The sequence below is a fragment of the Lepisma saccharinum genome, chromosome 1, assembly GCF_977018435.1.
Source record: "Lepisma saccharinum chromosome 1, izLepSacc3.1, whole genome shotgun sequence".
Lineage (NCBI taxonomy): Eukaryota > Metazoa > Arthropoda > Insecta > Zygentoma > Lepismatidae > Lepisma > Lepisma saccharinum.
Window position 1 is genome coordinate 30,988,102 of NC_139229.1, and position 21,288 is coordinate 31,009,389.

General features: G+C 37.4%; 1 protein-coding gene across 1 annotated transcript in view; it reads right to left on the bottom strand.

Annotated features, from left to right (window-relative positions):
• Positions 1-20,195, bottom strand: part of LOC146002564 (testis-specific serine/threonine-protein kinase 3-like) — a 31,208-nt gene extending 11,013 nt beyond the window's left edge. The window contains 1 exon segment of the mRNA XM_083140536.1: positions 20,064-20,195. Coding sequence (XP_082996662.1) covers positions 20,064-20,195 — 132 coding nt within the window.
• Positions 20,196-21,288: the final 1,093 nt, after the last annotated feature.

Consider the following 21,288-nt stretch of genomic DNA (forward strand, 5'->3'; position numbering starts at 1 on the left):
ATGAATGTCGAGAAGAGAAAGCAAGAAGATGTTGGATATGTAGATATTTTAGCGGAATTTTCAGGTTCTGCCAGGACCCGAACCAGGGTCTCTGGCATGTCGTGCGGTTGCTCTACTGGCATACCCAGTATTTTCGAAGGGATGGGGGTGGGGGTGTTATCAGGACTGGACCTACCGTTTAAAGTGGGATCCGAACCACTGTGCAATGCGCCTCCACTATGTATCGAACCTCTTGAGTAGCTACAAGGCGACGACTTTACCACTACACCATTGGGGAGGCCTTTATTTGAAAATCGGGAATAAAGGTAAACGAGCAGCAGAGTGATTATTTGTTCGTTTCAAAATACTTAAGTCCAATTTTACACATGTTGCCTCCGCACAATGTCCAAAGTCCTGTTTCACAGTTCATCACGAATTATACTGGTTTGTTCTGCAGCTGTCTTTGGAAGTAACAGTAACATTTTCGAGTAACATTAACTGTAAACTACTTACTTTATGAAATTAGTACCTGAAATTCATTTATTTTTCCACCGAACTAGTAACTAACTTCGAAGTTAGTTGTACACTCCTGTTCACATAAAGTGTCACTCTTTATAGGGTCGAACAGTTGAAGTATGTACCAATTGATGTGAACAGAAGTGTACAATTACTATTTTTTTTGTATAGAAAGGAATTTTCTTCTGTTCCATTTTAATTTGTTTAATCATATCCTCGCCTGAAAGAATGGATGAATTAGTGATTATTGAAATAGTGAGACCATGAGAACAATCTTATTTATTGACAAGAACCAGAATATATCTATTCCAAGTGTATTGGTGGAAATTCATTAATATGTCAAATTCATAAATTAATTTGTTTAATATCACTTGTACGTTAGTACTACTATTAGATGTAGTAGCTGTCCAGGAAGTTAGGTGGCCAGGAGAAGGGAATTGTAAAACTAAAAATTATACTTTTTTCTATGGTGGTACTGAAAATCATAATTTTGGAACAGGCTTTTTCATAAATAATAGAATTCTCGGCTCTTAAAACAGTAGAATTTATTAATGATAGGATATCATATGCAGTTTTACAGGGTAGGTGGTGTAAAATTATTTTAATAAACATACATGCACCAACGGAAGATAAAGATGATAATACTAAAGATGGTTTTTATACAGAGTTAGAACAGGTCTTTGATAAATTTTCTCAGTATGATATGAAAATTCTGTTAGGTGACTGTAATGCACAGATTGGCAAAGAAGAGACATTTAAACCCACGATTGGTAAAGAAAGTCTTCATGAATTAAGTAATGATAATGGTATAAGACTGATTACTTTTGCAACCTCAAAGAATTTAATTGTGAAAAGTACCACTTTTAAACATAAAGATATCCATAAATATACCTGGTCTTCTCCAGATGGTAAAACTCATAATCAGATAGATCATATTCTCATTGATAAGAGAAGGCATACTAGTATAATTGACGTTCGTACGCATAGAGGTGCCGACTGTGCCAGTGACCATTATTTAGTAATTGCTAAATTAAGAGAAAGACTCTCAGTGATAAATCATAAGCAACAAAATCTAAAAGTTATAAAATTTGATACAGGAAAGTTTACTGATGAAAGAATTAAGAAAGATTACCAAATTAAACTGTCAAATAGATTTGATGTTTTACAGGATTTAAATTATGATGAAAATATAAATGAAACAGACGTAAATAAGAAATGGGAGCACATACGTAATGCAATAGAATCAGCAGCTAAAGAAAGTATAGGATATCATAAACCGAGAAAAAGTAAGCCATGGTTTGATAATGAATGTCATAATCTAATAGAAATAAGAAATCAGGCTAGACTTAGGTGGTTAAATAACTGTGATGATACAAATCTAAACAATTATAATAGAATAAAGCGAGAAGTTAACCGCACGTTTAGAAGTAAAAAAAGAGAATACTTGAAAAGCAAAATTAACGAAATTGAAACAAACAGCAAAAATAAAAATATCAGAGATTTATATAAAGGTGTAAATGAGTTTAGAAAGGGGTGGCAACCTAAAGTAAACTTAATAAAAGATAAAGACGGTGATTTTCTAGCTGACCCAAACAAAATTCTAAATAGATGGAAGAACTACTTTAATGACCTTTTAAATGTCCATGTAGGAGATAAATCAGAAGTAAATGAAGTCCACACAGCAGAACCTTTAGTTCCAGAACCTAACTTGATTGAAGTTAAAGATGCTATTAAAAGGCTAAAGAATAACAAAGCACCTGGCATTGATTTAATACCAGCTGAGTTAATTAAATATGGTGGAAATTCATTAATATGTCAAATTCATAAATTAATTTGTTTAATATGGAATAAAGAAGAAATCCCTCAACAGTGGAAAGAATCCATAATTGTTCCTGTGTTTAAAAAAGGTGATAAAATGAACTGCAATAATTACCGTGGAATTTCTCTACTCTCAACAACATATAAAATATTATCAAACATTATTTTAACAAGACTATCCCCATATGCTAATGAAATTATAGATGATTATCAATGTGGATTTAAACGTAACAGATCAACTACAGATCAAATTTTTCACATCAGACAGACACTTGAGAAAAAGTGGGAATATAATCAAAATGTCCATCAGCTATTCATTGATTTCAAAAAAGCATATGATTCGGTCAAAAGAGATAAATTATATAATATATTAGTAGAGTTTGGAATACCTAAGAAGCTTGTTAGTATGATAAAAATATGCACCAGTGAAACAGAAAGTAAAATTCGTGTGGGTATTAATATGTCTGACAAATTTACAATTCATGATGGGTTAAAACAAGGAGATGCATTATCTCCATTGCTCTTTAATTTTGCCTTAGAATATGCTGTTAGGAAGGTAAAAGAAACTAACGAAGGACTAAAATTAAATGGTGTGACTCAGTTGTTAGCATATGCAGATGATGTAGACTTACTGGGGGATGATGTGAATACAATTAAGAATAATGCTAAAATATTTTTCAAAACTGCTAGAGAGATAGGTTTGGAAGTTAACAAAGAGAAAACTAAATATATGCTTACAGGCCGAAACCAAGTGTTAGGTAATAATCAAAATCTAATTATTGATAACAACTCGTTTGAACCAGTTTCCAAATTCAAATACTTAGGAGTAATATTAACAAATGAAAATTATATTAAAGAGGAAATAAAAAGTAGGCTTAATTCAGGAAATGCATGTTACTTCTCTCTTCATAAACTTTTGTCTTCTCGTTTAATATCTAAGAAATTAAAAGTTAAAATATACAAAACCGTAATTTTGCCTGTAGTATTATATGGATGTGAAACTTGGTCCCTTACATTGAAAGAGGAACATAAATTGAGAGTATTTGAAAATAAGATCCTTAGGAAAATCTTTGGACCTGAAAGGGATGAGGAGACAGTTGAGTGGAGAAGGTTACATAATTTAGAACTACATAATTTGTATTCATGTCCAGATATTATTAGAATAATTAAATCAAGAAGACTTAGGTGGGCAGGTCATGTGGCACGAATGGGAGAGGAAAGAGGAGTGTACAGGATTCTTGTTGGGAAACCAGATGGTAAGAGACCTGTAGGAAGGCCAAGACGAAGATGGAGGGACAACGTTGAGATGGACCTAAAGGAAATCGGTAAGGATGGGAAAGAGTATATAGATCTTGCTCAAGATAGGGACAGATGGAAGGCCTGTGTTGCTGCAGCCATGAACCTTCGGGTTTAAGAAGGCTAGAGAGTTAGTTAGTTAGTTAGTTAGTGTATTTTAATTAGAATAATTTCGACATAAGGCTATATAATCTCCAACAATCCTCATTGGTATACCACAGTTCAACAGTAATTCTGAATAATATATTGTTTGCTCAACAAAAATACAACAAAATATTATTTTTTCATCTTTAAGTAAAAGATGTGGATTATTACCTCTGCATTTACATCTAAAATATATTAACTTAGTTATAATTATGTGGTTGATTGATTTAGTTTATTTTACTACGCTTTTCTGCCATTTTTGTCTAATTACAATGATGAGAACGAGTGATAAATGATGAAACTTATGAAGGATCACATACAAAGCATACCCATGCCGGGATTCGAAGCAGAGACTCCTAGCGTCGTAACGCGCTGTTCTAACCACTCCAACACGGACACCAGCAGTTATAATTGAAGACTAAAATTGGTAAACGCTGTAAGTGCCACAATAATTCAAACACCGTTTTCCACGTTAAACTGTGAAATGCGCCATGCTTTATAATCTGGTAAATGTAAAATGTGGCTGGTAGCCCTCAAAGGGCGTGTAAAGAGGTCACTAGTGTGCACGTTCTTACGGGCTGATGTGCGGAACGATGCGATATCCCCAACACTTTCGCTTTTGGCACTTACAACGTTTACCACTTTTAGTCCTCAATTATATATGAACTTAATGCTAAGTTGTTGTGAAATGAATAATGCACTTGCATTTCATGTTCTGAACCATGTCTTACAAGATATAACTAATCTAGAATAAAGTAATTGTAATAGTAACTAAATTATATACGTTTTAAAGCTACAGTAATTATAACTGAATTAATTTCTCAAGTGATTAACTTTGAATTACTTTTGAAAAGTAACTTTCCACACACTGTCGATATCTTAGATAAGATACTCAGATAAGAATTGTGAGAGAAGTTTTCTAAGATACAATATGGTAATAATTACCATTAGAATAAAATTCAAATCATTCAGAAATCATTGCATGATATATTCGGGATATACGTATAAATTCACATTAACATTTTTCTTTCAATGTAACTTCATTCTCCTTCTTGCCCATCCTGCAACATTATGTGGTTCTCTCATAGATGCGTATGCTTCTTGCTGTCTTGAAATCATCATTCCATTCAGAAAGCAATGAATATCCTAAGATTGTGGGCAAATACCCTTCAAAATTGGAACTAGCAAAAATTTCAAGGAATGTGTGCTATAACTTGACAGACAAGACAAACATGTTATACCATTCCCATTATTTTCAGTTTCTCAAATATACCGTTCCCAATTGCTGACTACTTGCAACCAGATATTAAGAAGTCTTGCAACATCATTTCTTGAGTATATTTTGGACTCTTGATATCTTGTAAACCATCACCATCCAACCATGTATGTGCAAATTGTGTACAGTTCAAACAATCCACACAGACGATTTTGATTCCATAGAAGCATATCCACAAACTTCCACGGTATTGGGTTGCCATTGTTAGTCAAATCTGTTGACCTTTTACAAATTTCAAGGAATTCTTAGAAGACACATCAAATAGATTCTCAAATGTTCATCTGCAAAAGGAGCAAAAAAAATATTGTTAATATGGTGTATGAGACTATGAACTTAACAAAGATGAAAAAAATAATTTTCATTACATTGTTACAACCACAGACAAGTTGAGTTAATAATAAAATAAAAACAACTTAGAGATGTTGTGTAAGTGGATGTGAATATAATGGATCTAAACTGCACCATAATGGTTATCGAAGTGGTCCTTTTATAACAGAATTATAAAAGGTTTGATTCACGGTACCATAGGCGTGCGCAGACCCTCTGATTAGGAGGGGGGGGGCAAAAGCCTTGAAAGTTTAGTCGGGAAAGAAAAACTTCACTTTATCTCACTGTTTTAGTTCTATTGCATTGATGGGTATATGTGTGTATGACATATTATTTATATACATTACACAATCAATTCATCCGCCCCATAACAAACCAATAACAAAAATGTTATAAATTGTCTCTGAAATATGCGCGCTCCTTTTCCTCCAAACCAAGCTATTACAGGAGCTACTGTCTGAAGTACTTAATTGTTCTTACACTGTGTCTGGTAATTTACAATGCACTACAGAAAATAAATTGCGAGCGAAGCAAGAAGATTTCACGATCCAAATTTTTGCAAAGTGAAAACTGTATTGATTTAATATGGCGCAAAAAAAATCACGGGACGCCATGGCGTTCTCTTTTACAATTTTTCTCATTCAGATTGTTCAGCGTCCAGGGACAACTCCCGCCGTCCCCTAGCTATGACTATGAACTTGACAAGACTGTAAGAAAAGCAGATATTGCTAGCGAATCGAGCAAGACAATTTTACGAAATGTATTTTTGTATGTATATAAAATTTGAAGTCGAGGGAGCAATTGTCCCTCTGTGCCACCCTACAAGTGCTCCTGGCCGTCTGGAAAAAATGATGATAGAAAGACGTGAAAACTAATTCCATTTTGAGTATCCTATTGTCCTGCTACTCTTAATTTCTGCTAGTTTTACTTTCTCTTAATTCAATGTTTGATTTCCGTCCAAGGTTGTGATAAGGCAATGCCCCTCTGCCCCCTTGTGGTTGCGCCACTGCAACCAATATCGATAAGTCATAAGATTCCTCTACACTAAATTTCTAGTTGGAAGTATAATAATGTAGGGGCATGGAACGTCTAGAAGGGGGGGAAGGATTTCCACACCTCCCTCTTCGAAAACGAATATCTACCTAAAAGCGCATATTCCACACGTATAATTTGATTTCAGTCATAGTAATTTACATTAATTATTACGTATGTAATGGAGGGACGCAAGTATGTGATAATTTCAAATTCAAGTGGTGTTTTTGAGGGGGCAGCACTATTATCGGGGTAATATGCCCCACGAAAAAATATCTTGCTTGTCCCTATGTGGAAAAAATCTGCGAACGTCCGTGAGCCCCCTTGCCCCCCCCCCCCCCGTGCGCACGCCTATGAATAGGACTTTGACTTCAGTAGGTTATTGAATCAAATATTCGTAACATAATCTGGACAAATTATGGTTTCTCTGAAAATCACTCAATCTTACCCACAAATAAATAATTGGCCTTGCACTTGTAAGATATGTGAACTTCTAATATTTACTAATCTATACTAATTTGTAAATTCTCAGTAAACACGAAAACTATTGTTTGGTAGACTGTTAGGACTTTACTCTTTTAGCTGTTAGGGTGTACTTTTACACTTTAAATACATAAAGCTTGAACTTATTGGAAATGTTGCGCTACCATTACAAGGCGTTCAAAATTATGAAAGAACGAGAAAACCAAATGTTTCATACAGCTTACAAAACCGGTTTTCTGACCTGATTCTGTGAAAGAAGATAACAGAACGTTGTCCAGAACTTGCACAAAATTCGGGGATCTCACAATAAATCTATTCCAATCCAACCTAACAGCTTAACCTACTTATTGTATTTAACATTTGCAAGCTTTATGAACTGTGTTCAAGATTCAAAAACATAAAAGAGAAAAATCTTGTTCAAAACAGGTCAGAAACAACTCGTTCCAACCTTGTACAAGGGCAAAGTGAAACTATAATGAACGACTGATTTGTAATACAAATTCCGATGTACGTACATTTGAATAGCACTAGTGAAATACGAAAATAATCTCCGAGGAACGATAGTAGAGCATTTTGTGCAATATCTATTTAATGCCAAAATATAATCTATATCAAGGTATTTCATGCTCTGGTAATATTCACAAAACTGTAATATCTGCATTATGCCTAATTTAATATAACATTCTCTTCTGATTTTACAATTGCAAAGAATTACGAACTTCGTTTGTAAGGGAAAATGCGTGCTGTGTTGTAAAGGTTGAGACGTTGAAGCGATATTCTCACAGAAATTATATCGGAAGGTATTTCCTCAACATATAAATAAATCATACATTCTGCATCACTCTTGTATATTGCAAACGTTTTACTTTTGATGGATTAAGCAACAAGCATTTAAATATAAGACTTACCTTTCAGTTTTTTCCGATGTTTCCTTCTTCCAACATTTACTGGGATTCGTTATTCTCTGGTAACTTGGTTTAACGTTCACGATTTCGACGCACTTATATTGATCATATCGTTAGAAAACACGGCGTGAAATATCGGCAACAGTGTTGGCTAAAATCTGCACCACGAAGTATATTGCGACGAAACGCCACTTCAAAAGTTTTAATGATAGGCACTACTCTCTGAAGGTACGAAATGTTTTCATTTCTTCACATAGTATTTCAGATGCTTGCGGGAAGAACATGTGATCTTTGTTTCACCACGAAATCTTCCATACTAGTCATAAAAGAAAGAAAATGCACCGGTATTAACAAAACTACCACTTCAGCGCTATCTGTACGGAGCAGTTTGAACATGACGGAGACCTTATATTTTCTGTTATTTACTTAAATCCCTTCAATCGTAACAGAATTATAAGGTTCACATGTCCTAGTGAATAAAACAATCTTTTATATCGGAAAATTTCTTCCTTACCGAATTTATATTAGTTGTACGGTTACCCTTAGAAATTTGGGCCTATGCTTTAGCATGGCTTTAGAACCCCCTTAAAAGGAAAAAGATTAAAATTTATCGTACAGCAATTTTTAATTTGCTTATATATCTGATTGTTAAGTAAAAAATAAATCGTGGTACTGTTAACTACTTAATACCTACAAGAAATTCAGAACTGCTCATCTACAAATTCACACTTATTTTTTATTACAATAAAATGGGCTCTAATTTTATGATCCTATTTATTACACATTCGGTAAGAAGCAAACAATTTGTTCCAAACTTATAATAAATAGATTTGCAGTGCCATCTATGATTGGGAAACTGAATCATTGATGTGCGCCTTCAAAATGTCTTTATGTTGTACCGCTGTCGCAACGTATTGCTTGCAAATTGTCTACACGTGTTCATTCCCATAAAAGCTCTTCCTTTTACGTGCATTGAAGTGCGTTTACATCATAAAAAGAGACCGAGAATTTGAAAAAGAAAGAAAAAAAAGCAGTGGGAAGTTTCCTAATACTTGCAGGTCACGTCACATTCCATGGCAACGTTGAAGTGCTGAAACCCCACCACAGCAACTCTTCCGTTCTTCCATTGCACCTGTTTCTGTGCATGGTGGAAATTAGTTTATCATGTCATTCCAAGACCATGGAAATAATACAAAGAACCACATTTTGTTACACAGTTTTCTTTTGTTTTGAATCCCCGTGTTGTGTTCTTTCCCAGTGTCTTCATGCAATTAAAAATTCCGAAAACAGTTTGACAGTGTTACGCTTAAAACTCACTCATATTACTTTACTAGCTTGAGCAATTGATTTAATTTATTTTACGTCGATTTTCTTCCACTTTTTGCTAATCGCGACGATGGGGATGGATGAAGGGACAGTAACAAACATGTATGGACAACACAACAAAAACCCCACTGAGTCCAGACACCGGAGGCACGTTAGCTTGCAAAAATTCAATCCAGGGTGTGCACTTGAGCGCCCGCATATTTTCCAAGAGAGATTAAAATCGAAAGGTGATACATTGACGTCATCAGAAGGAAGAAATGTTTTAAGGAGAGACATGATTGAAGCGATAGAGGGTAATAGGAAGAGAAATTACAAACAAGAAGCAGAGAGAAAGAGGGAAATGAGAAATAGAGAAGCAAGGGATAGAGATGAAGATAGAGAGAGAGAGAGAGAGAGAGAGAGAGAGAGAGAGAGAGAGAGAGAGAGAGAGAGAGAGAGAGATGAGACATAAGACAATCTATGGGCAGAGATAGAGAATGCAAGAGAATACAGAAGGAAGTCATTAAGCGAGAGGGAAAGAGATAGTACTGGGGATGAAGAGAAATATAGAAAGACGAAGGAGGAAGAGACATAAGTAAGGGAGACAGACATAGACAGAAATAAAGAGAGAGAGAAGCTTGGATTGCTCGGCTCTTAAGCCGCCCACAGACACACATACACGTATTGTTTTGAACGTTGGTTAAGCATTGGTACAAATATGTAACAGTGCAACTTTCAGCTACGTAAATGCGGTATGAACTAGCACACACATACTAATCCTGATTACGAGGGTCACTATTTATATTTTGAGCCTAACAATGAAAAAACAGGAATTTGGCATTGAAAACTGCTTTATTGTTTTTCGAAGTATTCTCCTTTATGGTCAATACACTTTTGCATTCGTTCGAACCATTTGTCAAAGCAGTTTTTCCAATCTTCTTGAGACACCTCCATAATATGGTTTTTGAACGCATCAACGGCGTCTTCCGCCGACGAAAATCGTTGTCCACGCAATTTATTCTTGACATTCGGGAACAAGAAGAAGTCATTGGGTGCCAAATCAGGACTGTACGGCGGATGACCCATCAATTCGATTTTTTGACTGTTCATAAAGTCGGTTGTTAGACGAGATGTGTGAAAGCTGGCATTGTCTTGATGAAGAATGATCCGACGGCGTTTGTTTGTTTTCCGTATTTGACCGAAGACCTCTGGCAAACAAATTGTTGTGTACCATTCAGAGTTGACCGTTCTACGTTCCTCTAAAGGCACAGTTGCCACATGACCAGTTTTCGCTAAAAAAAAACAGGCGACCATTTGTTTCGATGTGCTTCGAGCACGAACAACTTTTGTTGGATTGGGTTCATCTTGAAACACCCATACAGTCGACTGCTGTTTACGTTCCGGCTCATATGCATATATCCATGATTCGTCACCTGTTACAATCTTATATACGTCTTTTGAAGCACCACGATTGTATTTATTGAGCATCTGTGTGCACCAATTGACGCGAGCGTCTTTTTGAGTTTTTGTCAAATTGTGTGGGATCCAACGAGAACATACCTTTCTCACAGCTAAATGATCATGTAATATTTTATATATGCTGGTGGAACTAATGCCTATGGTTGCCTCAATCTCACAGTATGTCACATGACGATCTTGCAGTATTAGGTTTTGCACAGCATCAATGTTTTCTTGAACAACAACTGATTTTGGACGACCTTCGCGAATCTCGTCGGTGAGCGAATGGCGGCCACGATTAAATTCGTTATAAAAAAATCATCGCACGAAAATGTTCACGACTTAATTCCATTTTATTGTTGTCGCGCAATCTCCAAGGCAACATAAACAACACAAATGAAGCTATTGACAAAACATTTGAAGTACGTTATGGTCAATAATGCCAGACGATTCCGTGCAAACGTCAAATCGCGCCTAACTTCAATCAGTGTTGACAAGGCTCAAAATATAAATAGTGACCCTCGTACATAAAACAGTGGCATATTGAAAACAGAATATTTTCAACTTCTGCTTGACTTTTGCGAAGGGAAACAAAGGTGTATATTTTGCAATGGACTGGCTCATTCAAGAACATGAAGACGACAGTATTCTTCCTCTATACTTGCACATATTCGACCATAATATACCATTCGTTCTCCTTCATTTATTGTCGGTTTGAAAAAGGAAATACTGAAATAGTAAACGCACAAGCACAAGAAAGACACTCAAACGATATTTCCACATTATTGATTCTGAACATTTCAGAGCAGTATCCTGCGTGTGTTGTCTGCGAAGTTTCTGTGTGCAGAAGTTGTATAATATGTTGAAAATTATACATTGGACCCCCTATGGGGGGGGGGGGCAAACGAGAACTGGAGGGGTCTGCCTCCCCCCGGTTTCGGCGCCCGTAGTGATGTGATATATATATGACACTGTTTTCTCACACCTGGAAATTTATACATTTGTTACAATCATGCAGTCATAACTTTTTCCTGATTAAAGATAGGTTGAAGAAACCTTCACCACTGCATTTCTCGTGAAATTCTACACTGATTTGATTCTAGTCTGACTGTCACGCGGGAGACCCGGGGAGGGTGATCTATGGTCGGAATTTTTCCGGCTTTGTTTCCGTATAAAGCGGCTCCAGGGCCTACCCAGCCTCAAATCAAATGGTACCCAGTGGGGAATAAAGGCGGCCGGAGCGTGGTGCTGATCACATAACCTCCAAGATGTCCTACATTGAAAATATGTGGGGTCCTACCCCCACATACCCTAAATGTGCCTTCATGGCATGGTGCTATGTGTAGGGAACTCTAACTTTATCTTTACCTGTATATGTTGTATTCGTTTCTGTACCCCTGAGTAAGTACGTTTATTTTTTACATACGCAAACCCTCTACTGTTTCAATGGCTGAGGGCCCCCCGGTTTGTAGATCCGGCACTGGCTACCACACGGTTTATTTGGTTTGGTTTGATTTGTTGTTTTAAGTCCACTTTATGCACAGTAAGGCTAATCGGGATTGGACCTACAGTTTAAAGTGGGATCCGAACCACTGCGCCTCCACCGGGTATAGATCCCGGGACCCCTTGATTACAAGGCGACGACGCTACCGACGAGGCCCCCGGTTTATTTAAAATACTAAATAGTTGACCTACTCATTCAAATTGTAATGTTTCACTAGAATTTAAAACAGGTTAAACATAATGTTGTAGTTTTATCGCCCACAAAAATAAGCCCTTTCCATCTACAGGGAGGTTATTGCAGCATGCCACCGCTTCAGCATCGGCCGCTTGCCGGCCCAGTCATGCAACAGGTGCCGGCAAATTGCGTAACAGATAGCCCGTAACAGAAACCGCTTGTTTTGTAATGTTTCCACTTTTCACAATTACAGTTACAATTACAATTGAAATAAGCACGTACCTTGTCGCACGGATGCAGGAAAAGGTGTCCTCCCAAATACAAATATTTCCGGCACCTTATTTCTGACATCTAATCTTAGATTAGACATCGCTACTTTATCCTCAGTTGACAGAAAGGGAAGACAGCATCCCGGCGCATAAAGCAAACCGAAAGCGTAAAATGATATTTAAAAGTAATAATAATGATGATCACTAACCTCCTGTGTTATAAGAGATGTTGAAAATGACTTCCTTCAACAGCAATACAACACGTTTCTTAGGTTCAAGAGATCCTGTCTATCGTAATCCCTGACCACTTTTCTGCAAGAATTCGTTTTCACGTAATTATCGTACATAAAAACTCTATGTTCAAGACTATATTTGTTTAACGACATAAGTAATGAATGAATAACAATTAACACACAATAAAGCACTAGCACACCAACTCAATAACACAGTATAAACAAAACGCGTACTGATAAACGCGAACAGAAGTGAACATGAATGAGCGTAGACTCACTGTCTGGTAGCCGACAGTGTTGCTAACCATTTTTCGGCAATGTCCCTACAGACGTAGTCAAAATGTCCCTACAACTGACCAAATGTCCCTACGCCAAGTAAAGTGACTAAAAAAAAAACACCTCATGAGCATGCAAACAGAAGATAAAATATACACATTTACTTACCAAATCTTTCTGCTCGGTGCTTCCACAATTAATGAAGGAGCGAATTTACAATACAGGACCTCTCCCCGATTTTTTGTAATATTTCGCATACTCACTAATTGAGGCCTCCTAATCACGAATTTGAAGTTAAAATTTGGGGGGTCACGTGTAGAAATTGCAAAATAAGTGACATTGAGTGGTCCGCGATCGGCACGATTGCTTATTATTTACCGGAAGATTTTGTGTTTCCAATACTTAAAAAACGAAATATACATTCCTGATATTACTACGACCCCAAATTTTAACTATGTTTGCCTATCCTAACCTAACCTAACCGTACCTGAATGGTTCGTGGGGCTATCCGTCAATGGTTTGATGGGCTACCCGTGCATGTTTTTTTCGAGCCCAAATTTTAACTATGTTTGCCTAACCTAACTTAACCTAAACTTACCGAGAATGGTCAGTGGGGCTATTCCTGAATGGTTTTGCGGTAATTGTGATTACGAACCGATAAAAAATATTATTTTCGTAGCACTTTAACGGCAAACGTTCATCATCGAAGGCCATTTTCGTATCCTGCAATTTTATGATTGATGTACTGTTGCCAAATTTACCTGTAATCAAATCAGTTCTTCTACATCGTGATTGTCGCTGTCACATGTAAGCACGTTCTTTGGGCAATATACTGAAATCCATAAGTTTATTAATTAGCCCACAGCCATCCTCCTGCACACTCCACCTAACAATCTGTACAACATTAACAACTTTTTTACTGTTCTCTTCCGCCATTCTTACACGATCCATGCTCTCCAAGTATGAAATCAACAGTGTGGCAACGCTGTAGACAGCGTAACTAATTTTAATTTGTTCATATCAACAAATATGGCTACCATACTTGTATACGGAGAATCATTGCGAGAATTGAAAAGCTTATTTTACAACTTCTACACGTTAATGAACATTTTTTCCCCCTCACCCCAACATGTTAACTTGAGATAAATAATCACGAATAATTATTTCGTGAGTATAAGACGTAGCATAGAAATTACAGAAGGGTCCGGTATTGTAAATTCTTGCCTTAATGAATAATAGGGGTGTGCTGGACAGAATTTTTTGGGTCGGGACGGGATCGGGACGGTAATTTTTTTAAATCCCGACATTCGGGACTGAAAAATTTGCAATTTCCCGACCAAGTCGGAAAATTTTCTGGACGGGAAATGTTCGAAATTTCCCGAAGCACTGGAAATCTCGAATTTTACAAGTCATTTTCACTTTAAGTGATTGTTTTTGCATTTCTAGAATAAAAACTTACAACTTTCGATAAGTTCCAGAAACTTACAAGGCAGAAAACGTCGAGAATTAACGACTTTTTAAAGTAAAGAATCCAGCACACCCCTAATGAATAACGTTGAGTCGTTTACTGTTGATTATGTTATTTGAAGTCATACATGCTGCTGCTGTGAAGAGATAGATGTTGGTTGGTGATGCTGTATTTCCTGCATTCTTTAACAATTTTGGTCCCATTTTATTTCCCTTTTTTGTTTTTGTATCACTTAACATTGAAAATATTCTTTCCGTTTCCGCGTTAGAATGCGGCAATGTTAGCACTATTTTCGCGAGAGTGGAAATGTTTTCAAAAAGCAACTTGCCTTGAAAGTTTTTGGTAACCGATAACATGTTCCAAAATTCTGATGGAGATCTGTTAGTTAGTTCTTTTTTCTCCTCCTCGCTAAAGTATCCAGATAAACTAATTCATAAAATGTAATTTACCAAGATTGAAAAAAGTACCTACGTTTTCCCTCATTTGGCAAAATCTGTCCCTACGTTCCTACGCGGGCGAAATTTAGTGAAAAGTCCCTATGCGTAGGGACATGTCCCTACGGTTGGCATCACTGCCGACACGTGCAGTATGAAGCGCCATCTCGCGGCTGACAACTCACCCAACCCCCGATAAGCTGCAGGCGCTGTCGCGACAACTGAGAATAAAGTAGCGATGACTAATCTAAGATTAGACGTCAGAAATAAGGTGCCAGAAATATTTGTATTTGGGAGGACACCTTTTCCTGCATCCGTGCGACAAGGTACGTGCTTATTTCAATTGTAATTGTAACTGTAATTGTGAAAAGTGGAAACATTACAAAACAAGCGGTTTCTGTTACGGGCTATCTGTTACGCAATTTGCCGGCACCTGTTGCATGACTGGACCGGCAAGCGGCCGATGCTGAAGCGGTGGCATGCTGCAATAACCTCCCTGTATTTTTCTCATTTCTATTTATACATTTTTTTAAAAAAAAATAATAAGCCCGTGGGACGTTCCTGTTGTTATCATAATTTTTCCCATTGGCACTGTAAACTGAAGCTCAATTATGAAGAGTGTTCTGATCCAAATTTAAACTGTAGGTCCAGATACGATTAGCCTATCATGAGCATACAGTGGATTTCTCGAGCCTGTTAAACGTGGTAATAGAAATGCAGAACGAATGAGTCTTGAATATTATTTGGCATATCCAAAAACATGGCAGTTGGGAGGGGCGATCGCCCCTTTCGCCCTGCCCTTGGATCCGCGCCTGGTCAGAATCTAATGTAGTGATTGCAAAAGTGACTGAAAACCCGTTATGAGCAATGTTTCCTTTATTTTCCTTCAGATTTGCATTGTCATATTTTTTTCTTGTGATGTGCCGAATCCGTTATTCAGAACTGTGGAAATTTTGATTTTTTTCTTTTTATTCTTGCAGAATGTATGCTGCTTCAAAATAATGAGTGTTGTAACAATGCTTCATGTTTTCATAAAGATGAATCAAGTGTAAATATTAGAGCAGGTACTGTTGTTTTCGCGTGGGTAATGGTCCCGGGTTCGATACCCGGTGGAGGTCCATAGTGGTTCGGATCCCACTTTAAACTGTAGGTCCAGTCCCGATTAGCCTTATTGTGCAAGAAGAGGACTTTAAACACCAAATCAATCCAATCCAATCGCGTGGGGGAATGTTTGATGTCGGCAAAAGCATACTTTATTCCCACATTTCAAGAACGAAACAAAGGAATATTAAAAGGCGATATTCTTCCCAAAACAACAGTGTTTTGTTGCGAAGTGTTGAATTTGCTATAGAGGAATTATATTTGCATTAATTATTTACTTCATAATATGTTGAACAATTACTGTGGTAATTTTTTTTAACATGCTTTTTTGAAGCACTTATATCTGCACTCGTAAAAATTGGCCTGTTTATTGGTATTATTACAGATTTGAAAAAGAAATATGTTTTTTTTATGGTGTAGTACGTTGGGGATGGTTTCGAGATGAGACGAGACGAGACTTGGCAATGTCTCGGTCTCGTATCGAGTTGTAAGTGCCTGTCTCGTTCTCGGTTTCGACTCTAGTCTAAAAATACAATCCTCCTTCCCCACACACACAGAGCTCTAGTGACAAGTGTATCGGTTCGCGACGTCAGAGGTCCCAGGTTGGAATCTATCGCAACAGTCTCTGTAGCGAAGCGATTAGTGCAGCACGCTACAAACTAAGGATGGAAAAATCGTATATCCATTTCACGGGCTGTCCACATATTCTTTTATTCGTCATTTTCGTATTTCACTGTACGGATTTTCTACAAATACTTTTTCAAATCTGTTCTATCCGAATTGTTCGAATTATCCGGGTATCCGGAATTTTAGTTGCATCCCAAACGGTATATTGGGATGATTTGAAATCCGGTTATTTGTTTTCCCCAATTTTGTAGCCATTCCTACTACAAACACTACGATAGTGTACCCAATATAGTGTCCAGTGGTGCAGGAACAGGGAGGGGGGGGGGGTATACACGGTTACATTCTACTCCGCAAATTTTTTAAATGACCTGTAAATTGTTTGATCCTTCAAATAGACAGACTCAGTAACTTAATTTTGTCTATATTATCTCCCCATCAAAAAATTCAAACCTTTTACATTTAGGGCGGGTTTTTACTCTGTTGAAATACCGTTAGCGCCTTACCGACAAGGAAATAGGAAGACATGCAACGTGGGGTCAGCGCGTCGAAGACAAAATATTTCCAAGTTATCCTAATGTTTTTTTAATGACTGTCCTATAAGTACATGGTGTTTGGAATTGTTTGATGAACCTTGTTCGTTCGTCCTGTAACGATTTCTTGGTTCGTTGTGCTGAAAATTGCATCAAAATTTGAACACCTGTTGACTGCTTTTGCATTTCAAAGGTCCTTTCTGCCGCCTTGTTTTGCTTTTCCTACTGAGTCAGGAAGTTTGTGTCGGTGTCCAAACGGCCGTAGGACCAGTTTCTTTGAAGAATTTGAAATTTTTCGCATCGGGAGAGCAAGATGGGTGGAATGTTTCCAAATGGGATCCACTTCAGTGCAACTATCCTTCTTTCTACACTTCCCTTTCTCTTCCTTTCTTTTTCTATATTGATTCTCTCTTTGTTCTGCTTTTCGATATGTTTCCTTGTTTCCCTATATCTTTGTTTCTGTCTCAATCCTCCTTCTATTTGTCTCTATTTCCTTTCTTCTTTCTCGTTCTTTCTCCTTCATCTTGTTTCTGTCATTCGCATCTCTCTCTTTCTGTTTCATATATAGCATCAAATTCTTTCTCCCTATCTTTTTCTATCTTGTCCACATAAATTATAACATGTACATATGTGCCATATTTTATTAAATTAAATCGTTCGCCAAATAACATGAAAGAGGAAACGCCACATTCTCGTCGCGAGGCGCGTCCATAGCTTGAAATATATAATTATATATTTTATGTGGCATATCTTACTCCTTGTTTGTTTCTCAATCTTTCTACCTCCTTCTCATTTCTCTTCATTCTTTCTTTCTCTCCTTCTTTATCTTTTTTATATCATTCTTTCTACCTCTTCCTTTTTTCCTATATCTTCTTCTTTCATTTTCGGTTTTATCCTTTCTCCTTATCCATGTTTCATTCTCATTCTTTCTATCTCTTTCTCTTTATTTTTGTCTCTCTCTCTCTCTATCTATTGTCTTTCTGGTCTTATTCTTCTCCTCCTGTATGTCACATTTTCCCTCTTTCTTTCTCTTTTTCTGTTTCATTCATTTTTATCTCTTTCTCCTTATTGCTATGCGTTTTTTACTTTTATTTCTTTCTTGTCTTACTCGTTCTCTTTTTCTTTTGTCTCATCCTGTCGATTCCTCTCTTTTTATCTCATTCTTTCACTCTTCTCATTTCTCCAATATCTTTCGATTTCTTTCTTCCTTTCTTTATCTCGCCATCTCTCTTTCTGTGTAAGTGTTGTTCTATTATTAATGATTTTGAAAGTTTCTCATGTGGGCTATGTGGATAGACGGGAGGACTACAATTCACGGTTGCCCACCCGATAGTTACACCAATGGGCCACTTGATTAAGCTTGGTCGAAAGAAGGAAAATCGAAGTGCTTTTATTTCTGTATGATGTTCATCTCTGCATACTTCAAATTTTGTCTTCTTTCGTCATATTTTATCTCTAATTTCTTTCATTTTTCTATTTTTTTTATCTGTCTTTATTTTCCTTTATGCTTTTCCTAGGAAGTACCGAGACGGGACAATATTAACCTGGCACAGTCTCGTTAATGAGGCAATCATGATTCGTTCTTGGTCTCAAGTTGCAACTGCGTGTCTATCATTTTATCGATATCTAATCTGTTTCCTCAGTCCTGTCTCGGTCAAGTATCGAATCTTGAAATATTATAAGACACAAGCGAAGGGGAAACGAAAGAGGAAACAAATGACTGTCCACTTTGGTTTGCACGTTTGACGGGGTGTCTCTAATAAATGGGGGTGGGTCGCGTTGTACAATAATGTATCTGTATTATCTTAAGTTAAACGTTTACCAAAATACATGGAGAAAAGAAAATACATCAATTGAAATAAAGAATGCATAATGTCTGCATCTCAGACCAAATGTATAGAGTTGCAATTGATGCATTAAAATGCAGATTGACGTAAAGAGAATACTTGCATCACTTGTTACCTTTACAAAGGATGTACAAAATGCATGAAACTGTAAAGCTGATTCTTGGCAAAGGGTAAGAAACACCCTTAGTGCATCAATCGACGCGTTTGTTTCGCAAGTTTTCTGTGCGTAGACTAGAATGCTGCAGTGAGAGGATTTCGCACAGGCGGCGCTAGATAGCGTACGGAATTTAGAGCTTCTTCGCTGGAACAGGCAAAACGAGCGGTATACACTCGAAGCCCAGCGAATTTTCAATGCCTAGTTACTTATCGCACACCCTGTAGTGTGGACTTCCTTGAATCACTGCCTGTGTCGCTGTAACACCATTTTTCCTACCAGCGCACCAGTGCACGACCTACCAATAGTTCTTCGTAAACAATTGACCTTGTTTCTTAGCATTCGCGGTTATTCGTCCTTTTGGGACAATCGCGACGAGGAAACAGTCCAGAAACGAACCTAAGCAGCGATATTGTTACAAAAGGAATTTGGATGTTCAGAGATCAAGAGAGAAGGATGGTAAGACAGAGGGGGATGGGGGTAGAAGCGTTGTCGATTAATAATTTCTGGCGTCTCAGAGTAATCCTACACGTACCCTATAATTATCCCAACTTTCAGGGCTCTTGCTTGAAGAGGCAGCAGACATGGCGAATGGAAGAAAAGGAATAATAAAAAAAGAAGAAGAAAGGAACAAAAGAGAGGGAAGGAGGAATTGGCGATGTGAGTCATTAGAATCCCCCAACCCCCAACGGCTCAGAGATCAATCCACGTCACTTGGCCTCTTTTATCTCTGGCAGCCATCTTGAGAACCTGACTTCTCCCCGGGGCCGCTCTAAACTCACCGGACTTCTTTTCTCCAGTCAATTTTCGGTGCTTTGATGTAAATACCAACTTGTTTTTCCATCCTGTCGATTATTGGTATTATCTGGAAAGAATTATTATCATCTTTTATTATCGTGATAATTACCATACTCTTCTTCGAGGTGCCGATGTTGGGGCTCTTCCCCATAACTTTGGCGGAGGCTGAGGGATTAGGTCGTAGCCAGATGTTGGGATCTTGTTCTCTTGAGATGCCTTGTTGGGAAACTTCTCGTTTCATGGGCGTATACAAGAAGTTTTGTAAGGAGTGTTAGACCATTCATAGTCGAAATAATAAAAATAATTATGGTTTGGAAGTAGATGAGCCAGAAAATCTTTAAAAATGACCTGTAGAATGACCTTAAAATGATTTACAAAATGACCTAATAATATTTTTCGCTTGGTTTTTCATTAAATTACAAGAGAGGAATGCATTTTTTCGATAAAACTCGTTGCTTATTGGTTTAAACTACCGAAGCAATTAAGTTTAATGTTTGTTTTAAAATTTTTTACATAAAATACACCACACAAATTATCTGCATAAGTAATTTACCTTCCAGAGTGGACCTTGCACGATACAGTGGTCACTCAGCATCTGAAAATACAGGGTGGACCAAAAGTCGCAATACATAGGAAAATGTATACACCGCATCACCAACGCTATTGCACACATATCTCCAGATGTGCTAATGCGTGTTCATCAGGAGTGGGAGAAACGTATTGCAAACCAATGGTAACCACGTAGAGCATGTTACATGAATACATTGTTTCTTGTCACAACATATTTATGTTTCCTATGTATTGCGACTTTTGGTCCACCCAGTATAGTTGTGTGTTTTGCGTGCGTCAAATTATAATTTTGTTGCGATTAAAACCACAAGTATCTGTTACTCGTAACTCGTTACTTCGAGGTAACTGTTACTTTTAACGGAATGCTTCCAAGCCAAACCTATTACTTCCAATCAGAGGGCTGCACAACGGCCAGAATCGCTTACTAGGCCCGCCTGGTTGGTCGGGCGGGCGAGTAAAACTATATACCTGGGTTTTGACCCGTCAAGCATCGAAAGCCCACGGGTAACTGGAAGGCCTTGCAAGACGAAGCTCGCTTATCTTCAGCGAACGCTGATTCCGGTTTTGCATACATGAGTCACGCAGTCACCGTTGCCAACTTTTAGATTCTAAACTGTTCTAGGAGCACTTAAAATGTTCATCACTTTTATCAATTTGAAATTGCAGACATTTATTCCTTGCTAGAAAACATTTGTATCGCTCACACCCAGTGGCGGCGATTGGGTTCCAAAACTAGAGGGCCAAAGTGCAAATGTACGGGGGGG